This window comes from Epinephelus moara, chromosome 4 (genome assembly GCF_006386435.1).
Source record: "Epinephelus moara isolate mb chromosome 4, YSFRI_EMoa_1.0, whole genome shotgun sequence".
In the NCBI taxonomy this organism is placed as follows: Eukaryota; Metazoa; Chordata; class Actinopteri; order Perciformes; family Serranidae; genus Epinephelus; species Epinephelus moara.
Genome location: NC_065509.1, coordinates 28222713 through 28243254, shown reverse-complemented (window position 1 = coordinate 28243254; position 20542 = coordinate 28222713). Strand labels below are relative to the sequence as shown.

Genomic DNA, 20542 nt, shown 5'->3' with positions numbered 1-20542 from the left:
TAATACTGTTAGTCTAAAGGGGTAGTTCAGGTCTTTTGAAGTGGGGTTGTATGAGGTACTTATCCATAGTCAGTGCAGTAGATGTCAGTCTGCACGCACACAGTTTAGAGAAGCAGACAGTACCATCGCCAAAGCTAGCAATGTACTGCTGTGGACGGGGGGGCAGCAGCAAAATATATTTTAGCCACCTAAAAAAATCAGTATTAGTTTAAAGTAGGGTTGTCGTTAATTTAGATTAATTCATCACAGAAAAAAAAAACGTTAACAAAATAAATGCTGATTAATCGCGTTCTGTGGTGCCCTTTGACCCAGTGTGTCACTGAAGGCCACAGTGGCTTTGTCTCATGATGGAGGCAGACGAGACAACGCTGCTTGGCCCCGTGAATGGAACTTTTACATTAGTAAGGTATTTTCGTACCATCGGAGTACTTCAAGCCTGAAATATCACCTCAACACAAAGCATTTAGCAGCGAACCTGGAGGTCCGAGCTAGCACAGCCTATTGTGCTAGCGCTAGCAGGCAGTCTCGTCAAGTCACACAACCAGGCGTTCAGACAGTCTACCTCCCATGCAAAATGTATTGCAATGGACTGCAGATCAGTTTCAGTGGTAGAGGACGGGGACAAGACACATCTGCCAAAATTCATTTTAACTGAAATTTTTGAAATACTTTCACAGCAAAAGTTAATGTATGTGATTACTTTAGATGATTTAATCACGGAGCATGTAATGAATTAGATTTTTTTTTTTTTTAAGCCCTTGACAGCCCTAGTTTAAAGGTATACTATGCAGAATTGATGGTTACTATTTCTAAACACACTCGCCAGCGAAAGTGAGAGTAAAGCCAACCCCAGATTCACTCTCGTTTGGCGTTTTGCCTTGCTTTATTGCATTTTTTCAGCACTGTGTGTCTAGGTTGCGTGCTGCCTACGGTCTGGCACCTGGTTGCGACCTTTTTGTTTAAAAATCCCAACTGCACCTGAGTGCTCTGCGAGTACACTTCCACAAACATCCCGAACACAGACTAGAAGAAAACATAGGCAGAGGACACAGTCTCTGCGGAATAATACACCACCACCCACTGAGAGTGGGTCATAAGTGAAGATTGAGGGGGATTACTTCTGTATGAGTCTATATATTGTTCTTTAAGAAAGTCTGGCCTAGTATATCTTTAACTGTACGCTATTTTGACAGCTTTACTTTGACTTTGCTGCAGACAGCCCTTTCCGACCAGGAAGACATTAACGGCTTCAGTCCCTCATCTATGCTCTCGTCAAAGCCACCATACTCCATTGAGTAAAACAGTAATTTTAGTGCCCTGGACATGGGAGTTGCTCGTCTACCGTTGCCTCAATCAGTAAGATTGTTTGTGTTATTGTATGACTTTAGTAAATCCGAGCTAACCCTTTAAAATGCCAAAATCACACAGTAACACAAACAAACTGACCGATGAAGGCGGCAGTAGCCCAGCAGTTACTGTGTTTGGCAGTAATGTTAAATTACTGTATTTCCCAATGGAGTCTGGCTTTGACAAGAGCGATTTAACGGCTTCAGTTTCCCATCGGAAATGGCTGCCTTACAGCAAGGTAAAGCCCCTGTGTTCCTTTAACAATTCCAGCCCATTTGTCTATTCTGTTTGAGTGCCACCATTTCCTGTCTTATCACAGGTGGCTTTGTTCCCTTTGCTTGTTCTGCTTGAGCCCGGTGCAGCACTTGATTGGCATTTGACCTTCTTGCTGCCCTTATCCCTCACTGATCTCTTGCTCACTACATTATCGTTGCCTGTGCTGGTGGGCGCGGGATCGCTATCTTTATCTGTCGCTTGATTATCTGGTGCACCCTGCCCGTCCTCGTGAACCGCGACACTCTCTATATTTTCATTATCTAACCCCTCTCCACTCGCTCTCCCACTCGCGAGCTCTTTATTACGCTGCTCTGCTTTCACATCTGGATCTTTCTCTGTTCCTGCATCATCCGCTCCCTGCGTCTCAGCAGGGGCGGGTTTCTCTGAGCTTTCCTTGTCTTCTGCTTTACTGTCTTCTGTCTTCTTATCTGCTTGAGTTTTTCCTTTCTGTGCACATTTGACGAACTTCTTTCTTGCTGCACTCCTTGCCTTGCTCCCACCAGGCCCCCACTTCTCCTGTGTTGTATCCCAGTATGTCTTGTTCTGAAGGGCGTGCTTGGTGCGTACTCTCTCAGCCAGCTTTCTCAGTTCCTGGCGGACGAACGGTCTGAACGTTGGGTCTAATTTCTCCACCATGTCAAAGTCCCTCCGAGCTTCATCTTCGTTGCACAAAGCAGCATGTGCTCGTGCCCGCTGGTATACAGCCTTAAAGTTTCCTACAGGAAAAGACAGTGTAGGAGTATGAATGACTGAGATGTTGACATATAAACACCACATGAGGCATCGAGAAGAAACAGGAGGTCAGCAAGAATAAAACTGGGAATGAATAAAAAGTTAGGGTGAAATAAACTACTAGATGGACGATGAAACAACTGCACTGAACACCAGCGGTGAGACAGAAACTGACAAAGTAGAAGACGAAAGTTGGGGAGAAGTAAATGAAGGGAAAAGGAAAGCATAAGAACAACCATTTCACATCAGCTTCAACTATAAATAATTCAGTCATAGCAGAAACAAAAAGAAAACAATGAATTCATTTTTGGCTGTGATGTCCATGGGTGGGAGCCGGGGGAACGAAAGAAGAGACTCAGCGATGCGGTTGTGAATGTTTGGTTTCTTCTTTCCCTGGTAAACAGAGAGATCAAGGACTGCTGCAGTGAGAAGGAAGGCGTTTGCTGAGGGCCAGGCATTTGTACGCGCAACTGATCTTGATATTTTTAAGCTCAAAAATGAAGGTGTGTAAGGGGAAAAAACGAGCATGTTTATATATACCCATGTACCTATATTTCTACATCAAAATACGTCTTTTTCTTCCCTCCCCTGCTTCAAACTCTCATCTTCACACTAACATGTATTACCTTTATGTTTCTTTAGCAGCTCGTTGTTGAGCTCCACCACTTGCTGGTATTGTTTGAGCTCCAGCATACACTGGCTCTGGTTGAGAGTGAGAGGAAGACGCACTTTCTCCAGCGACTCCCAGTCCTCGCCCTGTTGATCCACCTGCTGAGCACACAGAGAGGACAAGGTGGGTAGGCGGTGGTGGAGGTGATAGATGGCAGAGGAAATGTCGAGAAGATGAAACAAGAAGCGTGACAACGGAAAAGAGCGATGAAGATATAAGGGGTTGGTAGGAATGATGAAGAAAAGGACACAGAGATGAGGTAAAGGGCGGAGGAATGTAAGAACAGGAGGAGAATGAAGACTGAAGGTGGTGGGTGGATGAGAAGAAGAAGTTTGTTGCGTGTAAAAGGCGTGAGGGAATTAGACAGCGAGGTGTGGCAGGAGTGAGGGAGCAGAGAAAAGAAGCCCAGGCGAGCGCTGTCATAGTGATATCTCTGTGCTGTTATATTTAGCGCTCTTTTCTCTGCTCTTCACTTCGCTACCTACAATGCCACAGCTGCTCTTCAGTAAAAAAAAAAAAGAGAGAGAAACAATGACAGATGATTATAGTTTGCGAGCCACAATCCTTTTGTGAGAATTCTTTCTGGCACATTCCATCCATTCGTCACGCTGAATGGAGTGGACTGTTAATATGCTCTGCATCAATCCTCACATCCACCTGGACAATCAGTGTCATCATAGAAGGTTTAATTTTACATTTTCCAGAAAATACTACATTACTTCTCGTGTGCATGGATGGATTACTGAACAGGCCTAAGCCCAGGGGCTCAAAGTGTTAGTGTCCTCTGTAGCCTTCACATGCAAAATGTGACTCAAATTAACACATGCGAGCCAGGGAGAGATTTAGAATGACCACAAATAGACAAAAAGACCACAAAGGACTAAAAATAACTACTAAAAGAGGCAAAACAACCACAGTGAGATACTAAGTGACCAAAGAAATTACAAAATTACCTCAAGAGACACAAAACCAATACATAGAGACACAAAACAACGCTGAAGAGAAACAGAAAGACCACAGAGACACACAAAACGACTATAAAAGGACAACAAACAACCACAAAGAGAAACTAAACATAGAGACACAAAACCAATACAAAGATACACAAAACAACTACAGTGAGACAGAAAATGACCACAAAGACACAAAACAATCACAAAGAGACACTAAACAACTATAAAGAGACACACAATAACCACAAAGAGACACAAAACAGCTACAGAGACACAAAACAACTACAAACACAAAATGACCACCAAAAGACACAAAACTACCACAAAGAGACACAAAACAAATACAAAGAGACACAAAATAACCACAAACACACAAAAAATAACCACAAAGAGACACAAAACAAATACAAAGAGACACAAAATAACCACAAACACACAAAAAATAACCACAAAGAGACACAAAACAACTACAAAGAGACAGAAAACATCTACAGAGACACAAATCATCTACAAAAAGACACAAAAAACAACTACAAAGAGACACAAAATGACCACAAAGAGACACAAAACAATGACGCAGAGACAGAAAACGACTGCAAACTCTGTGTGTCTTGCTCCTGTGTATGTGGTGGGGCCTTTGGCATATCTGTTCTCAGGTGTCCACTGTCTCATGATCCACCTGTACTTGTGTGCATGCTTCTACATCACTTCACTACATACTCAGTGACACTTACTGTATTCTGAAGGTGGTCCACGTATTCTAAGGCCTCCTTGAACTTCACAGAAGCCTCTTCAAAGTGGTTTTCTTTCATGAGGAAGTTTCCTTCGCTCTGCAGCAACATGACCAGTCGTAACATCTGCTGCCAGTCCTTTCCATCCATTTTATTGGCAGCGTTTGGATTAATCTCAGAAGAGCTCGCTTCCTCTTTGTTATTTGTTCCCTCAGTTGGTGTAACTTTATTTCCCCCGGGTTCCTCTTTATGGGCTTCAGCACAGATAACAGACGGAGATTCTTCTTCACCTTTTTCTTCCTCCACTTCATCTTTACTCTCTGTGGTCACACTTTCACTGTCCTCTTGTTTCCCTTTGTCTTCCACCACCTCCTTCTCCTCCTCCTCCTCCTCTTCATCTTCATCTGTGTTCTCCTTTTTCTCCAGCATGTTCCAGTATTTCTCCTTCTCCTCCCAGTACTTCTCCTTCATGCTCTCTGACAGCGCCCTCAGCTCTCGGTTGACGAGAGAGGCCAGAGTGACGTCCAGGTGGGCCACCATGTTGAAGTCTCTGCGCGCTTCCTTTTCATTCCACACAGCAGCATGGGCCTTGGCTCTTTTGTAGTAGCCCTTCACCAAGTCTGAGAAACACAAAAATAACACAACAGGATGATGAGGGAAGAAAAGCATGAATAAAGTCAGAGTTATTAATGTCTAACCCTGAGATATTGAATAATAAACCTGCTCTGCCTGCTGAGGCTGAGGTGGCAATTTGTTTGCATTTGGGACACTGTGTGGGTGTGTAGTGTCAGTGTGTGTAAGTCCAACCAGCCTTGAGTTTGTACAGCAAAAAATAAACCAAAAATGCACGCATCTTTATTCTGAACTCAAGCCTTGTGTCTTAACGTAAAAGTTTGACATTATCCGAAATATGCTTATTCCCTTTACCACTCTCAAGTCTGTCTGTTAAACATGAAGCTACAGCCAGCAGCCAGTTAGCTCCGCACCAACACTGCAAACAGCCAGCCGAGCTCCATCCAGCTATAACAAAATTCACCTTTACATCTCACTAATTAACACATTAAATCTTGTTGTTTTAACTGTAAGGAACAAAGTGTACAAAACTACAGTTTTCTTCAATTTATGGGCAGTTATTGTGCCTGGCCAAGAAATACTGAGACACATAACTCCTCATAAAACAGCAAATTGTCATTTTTACAGTTTCGTTTTTGTGTGGATAAAACAAACATGATATAGTGAGTTAATTAGTGAGCTTCAGAGGTGGATTTTGTACCTTTGGACTGAGCCAGGCTAGCTGTTTCACCCCGTTCTCAGTCTTTGTGCTCAGCTAAGGTTACTTGCTTTTAGCTGTAACCTTATGTCGAGACTTCAGTACTCACAAGCTACTCATTTGGTATTGATTCCTTTTAACAAATCAAGTGTGCCTGTGTCTGAATCAGTTCAACTTTGCCTCTTGGGGGACAGGTCATGTCTACCCAACATCTCTAAACCAGCATTTGCTCTCACCCTAATCTCTCAAGACAGATTCTGCAATCTACATTGTAAAGGAAGAATTTTTTTTTTTTTTTTTTTTTACCGATGGATTTCCAGATTGCTCTCACCCTGACAGGTTTTATCTCAGCTGCTAGGATCATCCTTTGCTACTGGGAAAGTCAAGTCAGACCTGAATATAGAGAGTGGGTTAAGTTAATGACAGAGTTAATGATAGTCAATGTGCATAACAATAGAGAGTCATATTTGCTTGTCTGGAATCAGTTTTTGTCTTTTATAAAAGGACTAAACGTGTCATAGGAGCGAGACACTGTTCTGAAATGAACTACAGTTGTAACATACAGATGGAGGGAGTGGGCTTTAGTTTCTTTTGCGTTGGTTGTATCATAGGGACCTTTGTTTGTTTGTTTGTTTGTTTGTTTCCAGACTTGATGTGTAGAGTATGTCACCTGATGATACAAGTATTAGTGCTGTGCTGATGGACTTTTGAATCATTAATGTTATGAACACTACAGAGATGTGTTTTTGTTTAGTCTGTGCTGTTTGTGTTTATGTGTTTGTTTTTTGTGTTGCTGTTCTTAAAATAGAAAAAACACCTCTATAAAATACTTAAAAATCAACAATGAAATTATATAAATACAGAACAGGGGTGGCTGCATCATTTCCAGATGTTTTCAGTACTTTTGTATGATGTTTGTGCCAAAACGGAACTGACATATTTAGCTGGCGTGTGTCACATGACTGTGAAAACATACACCCATCAGTCAAAACATTAAAACCACTGGCGGTTGAAGTGAATAACATTGATCCTCTTGTTACAGTGCAATATTCCATTGGGAAACCTTGGGTCCTGGAATTCATGTAATCACTACCTGATACGCTCCACCCACCAGAACACCGTTACAGACCAAGTGAACCCCCTTATGGCAACGGCACTGGTCTATGGCAGTGGTCCCTCATTAGGACAATGCACCATGCCACACCACAAAAACTGCGCAGGAATGACCCCAGGAATGGGACAAAGAGCTCAAGGCATTAACTTGCCCTACAAATACTCCAGATCCCAATCTGATCGAACATCTGAGGGACGTGCTGGTACCCCAGAGATACCGCCGATCCATGGTTGGTGCTACTTGGACCAGACTTGGCTCTGATCTGTCAAGGCCTAACACATTACCTCTGGAGGGTGTCCTTTGGCACTAATGCATTAGCTTCAGATCTTTTGGGTCCTGTGGGTTGTAAGGCCGGGTAACAGCACGTCCCACAGATGTTTGATCAGATGAGGATCTGGGGAAATTCTAGGCCAGGTCAATGGCTTGAGCTCTTTGTCATGTTCCTCAGGTCATTCCTGAGCAGTTTTTGTGGTGTGGTATGGTACATTGTCCTGCTGGGGGGCCACAGCTACTGGGAAGTGCCGCTGCCATGAGAGGGGGTTCCTGGTCTGCACTGGTGTTTAGGTGGGTGGAGCGTGTCTGGTGGCAACCACATGAATGTCACATCCCAAGGTTTCCCAAGAGAACATTGCATTGTAACAAGATGATCAATGTTGTTCACGTCACTGCCAGTGGTTTTAATGTTTTGGCTGATCTGTGTATGTGACATCAGCACCAAGCATGCAAAGTCGCACACTGAGAGAACGGCAGAATGGAAACATAGCGTTGTGTGGTGCTTCTCTTCACCTGTAGATAAAGATACAACAAGATGGACTATTTGTGACAAAGAAGCAACATAAGACGCCTCTTCAAACATTTAAAAACAACACACCCTGAAGGTTATAAGGAGGCTGGACAAAAACAAGACATGCCCATTATTAATTTGTAAAAACTTTGTTATTAATGGCCGGTGTGTCTCATGTAATTTACTTAAGTGTATTAATCTTTTCTTTCTAAAAAATGACCATTAATTTAAAAAATCACATACCCACTAAAGAAATGATCCATATCAGTGAAGTTGCAACTAAAAATATCTGTATCATATTGAATTTTAAAAGTTTGGTATCGCCCATCCCTACCACGAGAGAGGCATCAATCTTCTCATTATCAGACCAACAAAGAGAAGACTCAGCTGCAGGACTCAAAAACACAAGGTCTTTACTAAAAGGTAAGGTAAGGTTGGTGCACAGAAAAAAACAGTCCAAAAATACAAACAAAGGTTTCCAAAGGCAGAGGGCTTAAGCAGAATACAAAGATGCAAAAATTAGATCAAACCAAAGAGAACACTGAGAATGAATGGCTCGAACATGTGCTTAAACAACTGAGAACGAACTGGCACCAGACAAAGGGCGGCATGTGGACTGAATACACAAGGGAGGAGAGGTAATGAGGGACAGGTGAAACCAATCAGGGCAGGGCAGGTAATCACACAGGAGGGAAACACACAGGGGCAGGAAGTACCTGCAACGAGAGACAAGGGTGAGTAAACAAGGAAAGCATGACCTTGATGGGGGCCTCAGGGTGTAACACTCATCTAACTCTTCACCAGGAGATTAATATCTTTCCCCAGAATGTTGTGCTATTCTTTTTAAACACATGCACACACACACATAAACACACTGTGATTCCTCTGCTTCAGTAGAATAGGCTCATGTGCTTTGTCAGAGATCCACTGAAGGCTCAGTTTTTCTGTTCCTCTGCATTTAATTTCCCTCAACGCTAAATCTTCATTCAGCCAACATTTAAACAGATTTCTTTGTCGCCTCTGGCACAAGCCGAGACACTGCAGCGAGCCGCCATTGGGTGCTTTTTTAAAGAGCAACTGGGCTGAGGGGATGAAACAGCAGTAGAGTGGCTGACTTGAACTGATACAGACAATATGATTTTGACGACAGGAGGAACAACACCAAGGGGAAGGATGTAATTAAAGTTGAGAGGAAGAGGAGACAAAAGTAGAAAGGAGGGGGAAATGAAACTCTGTGGAGCCAGAAAAGGGCTGGAGAATGGCAACTAAAGACACTGAAAAGGAGAAAAGGAGAAGAAGGGAAAGGTGGAGTGATGCTGGTGTGGGATGGATCACTCTTATAAGCCCGATGAAGAGGGCTGCAGCTTTGTGACGACAGCTTGTAATGGGTCAGTGGAGCTTAGAACTCCTGTCCATCATTCCCACGATACTGCCTCACTCTCATCTCATGCTCACTCCCAAACAAGTTTACACCCTCTCTCCTGCCACACGAGCTCAAGCGCAAACATAATACAGGCACACACATCCACAGCTGTACACCACCTCCTGCCACACACACACACACACACACACACACACACACACACACACACACACACACACAAAGACGAATATAAAACTGGGACTCCGGGCTGAGGGACAGAGAGTAAAATAAAAGCTGCCTCTGTGGATCCTGTCTCTGGGTGAGGGGCATAATTCATAAGGCTTTGAAGTTGAGACTGCCAGCATGTGAGCTCCTCTAGGATTATATGAGTAGCCATGGGTATGACAGTACAATGCCCAGGGCTGCTCCAACTGTAAAACCCTTTGTAATGTCAACTGCAGCCCTCCTACATGCTCTCTCAATGAATACACAGCTGCTACATGCCACAGCCACCGCAATAAAGCCAGCGCGGGCTTCAGACCCTGACCCGTCAAATTTTACAACATTCTGAAATCATTGTTTTTCTCAGTGTTCATATCCAGGGGTGGAAGTAACTCGGTACAGGCTCTCATTTTACTCATCACTGAGCAGCTTTTCGTGAACATGAATACAAAGAGTAGTTTGACATTTTGTGAAATACTATTATTTGCTTTTTTTTTTGCTGAGAGCTAGAAAAGGAAATTGTTACAACTCTTGTGTCTGTCTGTTAAAAACGATGTTAAAGAAGGAGATGGTTAGCTCAGTGTGGCACAAGGACTGAAAGCTGGGGGGAAACAACTAACCAGGCTTCCATTTAAAGGTTAAAGAAAATAGTTTCACGCTAAGTTAAAGAAAGCACGCACATCCAGATGATAAAAAACTAGGGACCAAAAAATACAGTCCGCATACCAGACTATGCTCCTCTAATTATTTTCTCTGAGGTAATTTAATTGAATACTTATCGGAACACAGCTTAGTGTGCAGACTATTTTTGCATCCTAAAGAAAACAGTTTACCAGCCATAGACTGTATAAAAGAAGCAGATGTAGCCTTTGGGAAGTGAAGCCAATGCAGAAGTGCCTTAAACCTGCATTTCTTTTAATGGCCAGCAGGGGGCTACTCAACCAGTTACAAAGGGAATTTGGATTGTAAAGAAGTCTATAAGAAAATTACCCTACTTCTCAGTTGATTTATTACCCCATTAAGTCTTAATTCCTCACTAAAGCGTGGTGTTCATTTTGTAAATTTTGGTCCCATAAAGAGTCAAATGAATGATAAATGAGGGTTGGTTTAGGGTGTGACATTTGACAAATCACTACAATTGTGACCTGTCAATAGAGTCCTCGGTGTCTTGGTCAGATTCAGGTCACATCATGGATGTATAAAGAGAACTGGATACAGCGTTGGAGGCGGTGAAAGTTGTTTAGTTACTAGATTTCTTGGTGTAAAATTACCTGCATCTTCCACATCCACTGTTTATTAGGCCTATATCAAAATATGGAAATGTGGAACAGCTGGAGCTACCTGTGCCATACTGCTTCTTTGCTTAAAATGAGGATTTTTCAAAGGTTTTCCACCGGTGGCAGATTTGTTTGACTGTATGAACACAGCCTCCTTCTTTCATTCCTTCAACCACCCTCTTGTGAAGGTCAGCATTGCAATATTTTCACATATCCAAAAACCTGTTGATATCCAAGTCTTAGCTAATGTTAAAAATAAGTTATGTGTCTCCTTTCAACCAGATATGTGGGCTTTTCTTTTGGGCATGCAAGTGAGAGGTTGTGTGTTGCAAAATGCTGTAAAAACCCTGATTGAGACGCATATTAAACCCGGCATATCCCATGTATCTTTATCCGAAAATGCTAAATTCAGTAAAAGGCCTAAATTGTGAATAACCAAATAGAATACGCTGTTTCAATGACCCATATGAAATTCTGAATAATATTGGAGTATTAGTGTGCATGTAAACGTAGTCAGTGAGTCCCTGCACATTCACCCCAAACTTCTGCATTGAGCTTAACTGAACGAATCATTTCAGGAAGTGATTCAGTTCAGTTCATTCACCCAAAATGTTCTTTTGAATTAAACATTTGCGGACAACACACCTCTAGCTCTAGCTCTGTGTAACTGTCAAATCTACCGCCAGTAGACAGTTAGCTTAGCTTAGCAAAAATACTGAAAGCACAAACAGCTATCCTGGCTCTGTAGCTTTAAAGTTGCTGGCAATATGAATTTTTACATTTGGAAAGAGACAACCTAGAGGAACATTTTGCTGCTCACAATAGTCTTTTCTTTTTTTAATCCGTACTTTCCTCTGCTGTACTTTTTTCATTAAGACAAATAACATACACAACATGTAGCAACCACACACGGCATGGAACACATATACATATCTGGGGATCATGTCTTCATGGCTAAGCCTCCCTCTGGCCACCAATTCAGACTTGCCATTACCATGTTAACTGATTCCCCCCAAACAAGTACCATAACATATACACATCAACAACACATACACACACCAACACACATTTCCACAAATGATGTAATATATAAAACAGGCAAACACATGCCGACAAACACACAAACTCACAAGCATAAACATACACACAAATGTGCAATAAATAGGAGTATTTATTAGACTATTTATTCTATTTCTCCAAAACCTTAAAATAAGGAGTAAAAGAATAAACCAGCAGTAGCTCTTTAGCTGTGCTCATAGGCTTCTCAGAGGTTCCTCAACTCTGAGAACAGATAAAACACCCAGAGTTGAGACTTGAATTTGATCTAAGACAAATTTCTAAAGTTGTGCAGGCTCATTTATCAGACAAGTTTGGATCTCACTGTTATCCCAAGAGCTGATTATATCAGACAAATAAAGATGACTGCAGTGAGAGAGGGAAAAGAGCATTTTAAGGTCTTCAATTAGGATCAAGCCCAAGAGAAAGGCTATTTCTCATAAGCTGAAATTAAGAAGTATGAGAAAATGGTAAAAAAATTCACAGTGATGTTATACTGAGCTCAGTTATGATTGGGAGGAATAGGTTGGACAAAGAAGAGATCTTATTTTGAAATTACCTTTCCTCTAACTGCTTCCCCCTGGTTCAGGTCTTTATGCTAAGCTAAGCTAACTTCCTCCTGGCTTGGCCACATATTTAGCCATCAGACATGAGAGTGGTATCAGTCTTCTTATGTCACTCTCTGCATCAAAGCCAATAAGCATATTTCCCAAAACTGCTGCAGCTGTGTGAATGTGAAGTTAAGTGACAATGGAAAATTAATTGATTAATTAGTAATCGGAATACAATTCAATCTAAGTCCAACCAGGCATTTACCTTTGTGTTTCTCCAGCAGCTCGGTGGTGTGCTCTATAACTTCGTAATACTCCTCCAGCTCCAACATACACTGGCAGTAGTTCAGCTCCAGGGGGATGATCATTCGACCCAAATTAATGTAGTCTATATCACCCGGCATCTCCTACACACGCACAGATGGAAGAACAGGACCACGATCAGTGCTGTTGTGTTTGTTGGCATCTCCTACACATATTTTAATAAATTATTTGAATTCTGTAGTTTTAAATATTTTCACACAGACTCAAACATGACATGACTTTGGGACACTGAAGGATACCCAGAGCATCATCTCTGCCGAGCAGAGCTTTACACGCTGTTAGCGCACAGGCCATCTATCTGTAAGCCTCCAACATCAAACTTGTGAATATGTCCAAAGCTGCCAGAAATCACTCTCTCACACAAAAGGATCCTCTCCACTCTTATCAGAACATCTCATACATAACTCTCCCTCCAGTATTCCTTCAGCCTTACTTCTCCCTCTCATCTTAGACAGTTCTCCACAGCTCTCCCTCCTCTTTCCTTTGCCAGCCCTCCCACCCTACTGCCTGTAATCAGAGACACAGTGAGAAAAACAGGAAAACAGGAATCTCCCACTGGAAAAGAGCTGCAGTTGCATGTCCCAAAAACCTAAAATCACGAGAAAACCTCAATATTAACAAGCTTTCACATCACTCATATTGCTCCCCCTATCCCATCTTTCTTGCCTAATCCTTCACTCACTCTGGACTGGACTGTTTTCAGCAGCAGGACGGCCTCTTTGTACTTGCTGGCAGCCTCTCTGAATCGTCTCTGCTTGACCAGCGCATTGCCCTGCATGTGGAGAATTGGCACTGTCTGCAGCTTCTCATCCTTTTCCATCATCCATGACTCTCTTTGGTAGGACATGGGGTCTCCCACCTGGAAGCCGCCGAGGCAGGAGAAGCACAACAGAAGGAGTATGTTAACAGGAGAAAAACTCCACTGATGGAGGCACGAGTGAATGCTAAGTAGGTAGAAGTGGCTGAAAGAAATTAAAAGGACACTTCGGATTGGTTGAAGTGGGGCTGTATGAGGTACTTATCCATAGTCAGTGTGTTACCTACAGTAGATGTCAGTCAACATGCCCCCAGTTTGGAGAAGTAGGTAGGAGCACTGCCATGAAAGCTAAGCAATATACTGCTGTGGACGGGGGCAGCAGCAAAAAAAATTTTTTAGCATATTTTTACCACTTAACCTTGCTAACAGTCAGCATTTTCCAACAGGCAACCATTTTAATTGATCTCTTCAAAGCCAGACCCCATTGAGAAAAACAGTAATTTAATATCGCTGAACACAAGAGCTGCTGGTCCAAACCTGCCTGGCTCAGTGAGTTTGATTGTGTTATTGTGTGACTTTGAGGTTTCAAAGGATTAGTCCGAATTCATTGAAGTCACACAATGACAAAAACGAACTACGTGACTGACGCAGCTGTAGACCGGAAGCTCCTGTGTTCAGGGAGCTAAAATTACTGTTTTTCTCAATGAAGTCTGGTGGCTTTGACAAGTGCATAGGAGAGGAACTGAATCCATTAATGGCTTCCCTGTCAGAGAAGGCTGTCTGCATCAAGGTAAAGCAGTGAAAGTAGTCTGAATATAGGGTACACTGACCAACCGCCAACTACTGTAGGTAGTTTAAGGGCCCTGACATACTAAGCCAATGGTCAGCCATTGGTCAAAGTTGGGCCGTTGGTGAGCGTCTGCTGCCCTCGTTGTTGTGATGTTGCCCCTCATCTGCTTTTTTTTTTGCACACCCCGAGTTTGGAGAAGAGGGTAGGAGTACTGCCATGAAAGCCACAGCAGTATCAACATGTTGAATTGGTGTCGCTACAGCGGAGCCCATTAGTGAATAAAATCACTGATTGGCAGTTCAGCTCAGGGCATGAGAAGAGAAACGGAAGTGAGGAAAGTAAACAAACAGCCTAAGTCAAGAGGGAGTGAAACCAAAACAAACTTGTTACATAAGCTAAGTTTATTTTGCTTCAGCCACTGAACTCTTCAGCTGAAACATTTCGTGATGATTTGTGTTGTCATTCACTGGCACACAGTATATATGCTCTGTTCTTTCACTGTTGGATTGTGTTGATAATATGCTAACTGGCTAACAAGCATCAAGATGGTCTTCCTATTTCCCTTTATGATTGAGGATTACAGACAAACGTCGTCTGCTGGTGCGGAGAGGTATTTCCTCTCAAGCAGGCGCAGAACGTATGTGCTGGCTGACCCTTGGCTGTAGTCTTTGCAGTGTGTTCTTGTGCAATTTCTTTGGCCGAGACACGGTGACGTTAGGTGATGCAGCAGGAGGCCTTCATCGCTGCTAGTCCTCTAAAGTCATCTGAGCCTTAATACTGTGACCAAAGTACCTCATAAAACCCCACTTCCAAAGATCCAAACTTTACTTTTAAGTACATTTACTCAAAACAAACTTTAAGTTGTTCCAATACCACTTTCAGATATGCCTCTGATACCGCCTTGGATGCTGGATTGGGTATCAACAAGTACACAAGTCTCTGCACCTTTGCAGTACCACATAATCAATTATTCATTGACAAACTTTAAAGTAGTTTCACACATGGATAAGACGGCACTTCTCCCAGTGATCAGTTCTTCTCCACTGCTCTGAAACAGCAGCCTACAGTGCAAGTTGTCATCCCCAGCCACTTGCAACTACTGTTTTAGAGCAGCAAAGAGAAATGGATTTTCTGTAAATAATGTAATGTTAACTGCTAGCAAAATATCAAATTAGATAATAAAAGAGAGTTATATTGTGTTCATTGTCTGTATGTATTTATTCAAGTTTTACAAAGGGTTTAACCGGAGCCATGCCGTATAACAATGATGGCAATTATTTCACATCCATGCAGGGATGGCAGGAAACAGCTGTTCAATTATTATTTTTTAAGCAATGGTATTGGATAAGTTATCGGTGTCTGCCGATATGCAATTTCAGGAATCAGTAAAGGACAAAATGGTATGGTAACATCCATCCATCCATCCATTTTCATCTGCTTATCTGGGGCCAGGTTGCGGGGGCAGCAGGCCAAGCAAAGCACCCCAGACCCTCCCCCCAGCAACGTTTTCCAGATATGTAATCCCGCCAGCGTGTTCTGGGTCTGCCCCGGGGCCTCCTACCAGTGGGACGTGCCCGGAACACCTCTAACGGAAGGCACCCAGGAGGCATCCTGATTAGATGCCTGAACCACCTCAATTGACCTCTTTCAACACGAAGGAGCAGCGGCTCTACTCCAAGCTCCCTCCAGATGTCTGAGCTCCTCACCCTATCTCTAAGGCTGAGCCCAGCCACCCCATGGAGGAAACTAATTTCAGCCACTTTTATCTGCGACCTCATTCTTTCGGTCACTACCCAAAGCTTATGACCATAGTTGAGGGTTGGGACATAGATGGATGAGTAAATCAAAAGCTTTGCCTTCCGGCTCAGCTCCCTCTTCACCATGATGGTCCGGCACAGCGCCCGCATCACTGCAGAAGCCGCACCAAACCGCAGGTCCATTGCACGCTCCAGTCTACCCTCACTTGTGAACAAAACCCTGAGATCCTTGGACTCCCTCGCTTGAGGCAGTAACTCTCCCACAACCTGGAGGGGTAATCCACCGGAGAGATGTTTCCCATATGAGATACGGGAAACATCTCGACACAAAATATTTGATATTGAATTTAAGGTACTTTATGCCTCTACTCCAGCATCTTTCGGAGGGTAATGTATACTTTTTATATATTTGTTTGACAGCTTGTTACTTTGATTTTACCTATGAAACATGGCATATTTAAAGATTAAAGGACTTGCATAACCAAACAGATGTTTTCAGTTGTGTTGCTGATTAGATCTGCTCAGGTTAAAGTTGTGTGAATCTCTGTAAGCACATTTTTCTGGTACTATTGTTATTTTAAATGGACTTTTACTTGTGACTGTTTTTACATTGTGGTATTGTTGCTTCTACTTAGGCTAAGGATCTGAGTACTTCCTCCACCACTGAAGGGCTGTCAACTTGTGTGGGGAAATGCATTGTGAAGTTTTCTGAAACGGGGAGGATGTTAATTTCCTGCCTCTACTGGACCCCCCGGTGAGTCTCAAGCTTGTTCTGGATAGCATATTCCTTCAAAGCTGAAGGAGAACTTGTCATCTCTGTCACTGGATTTTCAAATAACAGTATGTAGGAGTGCCTCGATTCTAAGAGGAGGGCTGGATGAATAAGTAAATGTCTTTTTCTACTGTCAGCTTATGTTTACAGAGTCTCAAATCTGAGAAAAGCTGATAATGAGCGGACAGATGATTGTTCTACATTGTCATCTCCTTTGCTATCCACTGTGACATATAGTTTTTTGCCACTGGTGCTTACCTGCAACAGCTCCATGATGAATATAAGTGGTTGAGGAGTTCTCATGAGCTCATCCAGCTCTGGGTAACCAGTGGAGTGATAGTGGAACAAGTTTCCCATGCCGCACATGTGTCTCTGGCCCTCTAGGGGGTCTTTCCCCTGAGCGATTAGCCTCATTCCCTTGGACACGATGGGGTACAAGCCTGTGTGCTGCAAAATGATCTCATCAACAAAAACATAAACAACGGGTCTGCAACAAGACATTGAAGCACTTAATCACGCTAACCCCCCGGTGCTGCCAGCCAGCGCCAATCAGCCCTACAAGGAAAACACAAAAAATGGCCACAATTTCACTTGCAAATTACGTTTTTCTCCAAAGGAAAACCATTTAAATTTGCACAAAAAGATTGCTCTGTTTGTGTTTATAATACTGAGCATGTAGGAGCCTTCAGAAGGTTGATTAATGTGCATCATAATGACAAGCAAAGCTTCCATTCCTCGCTCATGAGCACTCATTAGGACCTCTTTTAGGAGGCCTAATATCTGTCTGTGTGTGTGTATGTGTGTGTAAAGTCTGTAGTTTAACTCACAACAGCATCACACCAGAACTCAGCCACCTCTCCAACCCTCATAGACATCAGCAGGGTCTCCCAGACCTCCATCTTGAACATCTTCCCAACAAATATCTCAGCCGGCCTGCCAGCCAGTCGACTGTCATCGATCACTGTCCGTTCAAAGTTGTCCAGCAGTGTCTGGAAATTGAAAACCAGCTGGGAAAGAAGAGGAAGCAGGGGATGGAAAGTGTTAGAGGGTGGAAATTAAAGAATTAAACTCTTCATCATTTACTTTTTACTTTAAGGGAATACTTCAGCCCATAAATGATCATTTGTTAATCACTTACTCACGCTGTTACATACACTGAACAAAAATATAAACGCAACACTTTTGTTTTTGCTCCCATTTTTCATGAGCTGAACTCAAAGATCTAAAACATTTTCTATACACACAAAAGACCATTTCCCTCAAATATTGTTCACAAATCTGTCTAAATCTGTGTTAGTGAGCACTTCTCCTTTGCCGAGATAATCCATCCCACCTCACAGGTGTGGCATATCAAGATGCTGATTAGACAGCATGATTATTGCACAGGTGTGCCTTAGGCTGGCCACAATAAAAGGCCACTCTGCTCTATATTCTTGGTCAAATGTCTCTAAAGGCTCTGACGGATGTGAAAAACGTGGAAAATTTTAATAACAGACAAAAGTTTTGGACTTAGTGTGCAAACATGATTGACACAACGTGAGATCGTATTTATTTTTAGACATGCAACAATTTCAGATGAAAAAAACAAACTCAGTGTGCAAAGGTCTTAACTTGGACCCCAATGACTTCAGTTCATTTTGAATTTTCTCCTTTAATGGATTCTCCATTCACCGGGGAGGCATGTGAGAAAAACAGTGTTTTGTTTACCAATTCAGTGTAACACGGGGTGAGTAGTTGATATACAAATGGTTATTTGGGGGGTGAAGTATTCCTTTAAAACAAATTGAGTTCATGTACTGAAGAATCCTCTGTGGAAATGTTTCACAGGAGGTCCTTGAATAATGTACGTATCCATGTATAGGTACATATAGGCTATGTATGTTTTCTATTCTCCTTTCTCTGACATTGATACATAACAGTTCACAACAGATGGAGAAAAACACTTTGTCAACCTTTACAATATGCTTGATGTATGTATTTTCAAAATATTTAATTGGACTGAATACTGTCACATATTTCTGTCACTCCTTATGTAACACATACATGCTGGTGTTCATTATGTGTTCCATCTGTTTGTGTGCATGTGAAAGACGGGAAAAGTCTTCACCATTTCTCCGACTGTACAAATTACATTGGCTCCATGTAACCTTCTATTTATAGCTTGACAGATTGTGTATAATGGTATGATAACTGTGTGAGCTACTGGGAATCACCTCACTGGCGACGGACACACACACGCACACGCACACACACACACACACACACACACACACACACACATTGTAATTCAGACACACAGGTAAATTCATGCTGGCATTGTCATGGAAAATGTTTGTCACAGTGTCCAGGCCTGGTGCCATATGGCTGGATTTGACTTGGAGGGGAAAAAAGTCGGTGACCAGCGGATCAGTGGATGAACAGAAACACAGACACTGTGCCAAAAAACATGTTGCAATTTGGTTGACCAAATGTTTGCTCTGTGTGTAAGAGCCAGATACAGAATACATTTCCTCACTTAATGAATAATTCAACAGGGTCAAATTGAAGTGGGCAATGCAACACATGGATAAAAATAGACTTTTTTTCCCCTTTGGAATATTAATTACATCACAATGATAATTATGTGAGGACTAATTTCCTATCATATTGAGTTTTAGTCTAGTGATATTTAGGTTATCGTATTAACTGTGACTTTCTACCTTTGTCCCAGGTGGAAAATGTGGCAGCGGTCCAGAGCCTCCTGCCAGAATCTTCTTCCTGACTCCCGGATGGTTGAGCAGGTACGTCTCCTCCATTGTCACTCTGCCTTGAGCAGTACCAGAAAGAAAAGTGTGTGTTTTGGAGATTTCCTTTTCCCCTCTCTGGGTCTGTGTTCTTCTGGCTTCCTAATTAGCCTAGTGGAGAGAGTCTTGGCTGGTTAGCTGCTCTCTGACAGATGGCAGGATTAAGCAGGGTTTGGAGGTGGACACTTTAATCTGAGGAGCTAATCTCTTGCCTACCCCTGCGATTGGTGGGCAATCCCTGCAGAAAGGAGCAGGAGAGGCGGGGATGACCACAGAACCCACGAGAAAGGCCCAGATCACTCTCGAAGAAGTTAAGATCATTCTGGAAGGAAGCGTAAGCAGCACTGATGGGAGGCCTCTACCTTACATAGGAGGGTGGAGAGGAAGTGGCTCATTAACCTCTGACAGTAACAGTGCCTAAATTTGAACCAGGGCTGCAACGATCAGTTATTTTCAGTGTTGATTATTACAACCTGAAGCCCAAGGTCATGTCATGAATTTCTCTTTTTTATCCTCTCAAAACCCCAAAGACTTTCAATTTATGACCACAGAAGACAAAGAAAAGCAGCAAATCCAATATCCAATTTTTGCTTGAAAAATGACTTTAGTAGCAAATAAAAAGAGTTGCAGATTGATGATTTCAGCTCTAATTTGAACAGGAAGAGATCTAATATGTGAAAAACTCAAAAATGATTAAACCTGGGATTTTGAGTTTAAGTCTAAATTGTCCCAATAAGGTTTAAATCCAGTGAGCTCAGCAGAAGTTACACTAAAAACATTAGTAAGCAGTAACAAAGATACAATACTGTCTGCTGCCAGTGCCACAGTCAGCTAAAACCTAACCCTGTTTAAAGACACAGTGAAATGAAAAATACATTTTCCAAATTCGTTCTTAACTTTGTGTCCCTGTGATCATTGTTAATCTCTTGTGACGTGCTAAATATGTGCCAAAAAAAATCTGTGCCTCTCATCTCTCTTCCTTGTAATGCATAAAATATTTTTGATGACTCATC

General features: G+C 42.4%; 1 protein-coding gene across 1 annotated transcript; it reads right to left on the bottom strand.

Annotated features, from left to right (window-relative positions):
- Positions 1–7: 7 nt before the first annotated feature.
- LOC126389174 (FK506-binding protein 5) lies at positions 8–19623 on the bottom strand. The gene is made up of 8 exons (XM_050042720.1): positions 19446–19623; positions 17574–17753; positions 17005–17193; positions 13353–13529; positions 12612–12753; positions 4713–5329; positions 2982–3126; positions 8–2339 (listed from the first exon to the last, which is right to left on the bottom strand). The coding sequence occupies exons 1-8, from the start codon at positions 19539–19541 to the stop codon at positions 1627–1629; spliced, it is 2259 nt and encodes a 752-aa protein (XP_049898677.1). The 5' UTR covers positions 19542–19623; the 3' UTR covers positions 8–1626.
- Between the last annotated feature and the right edge of the window lie 919 nt (positions 19624–20542).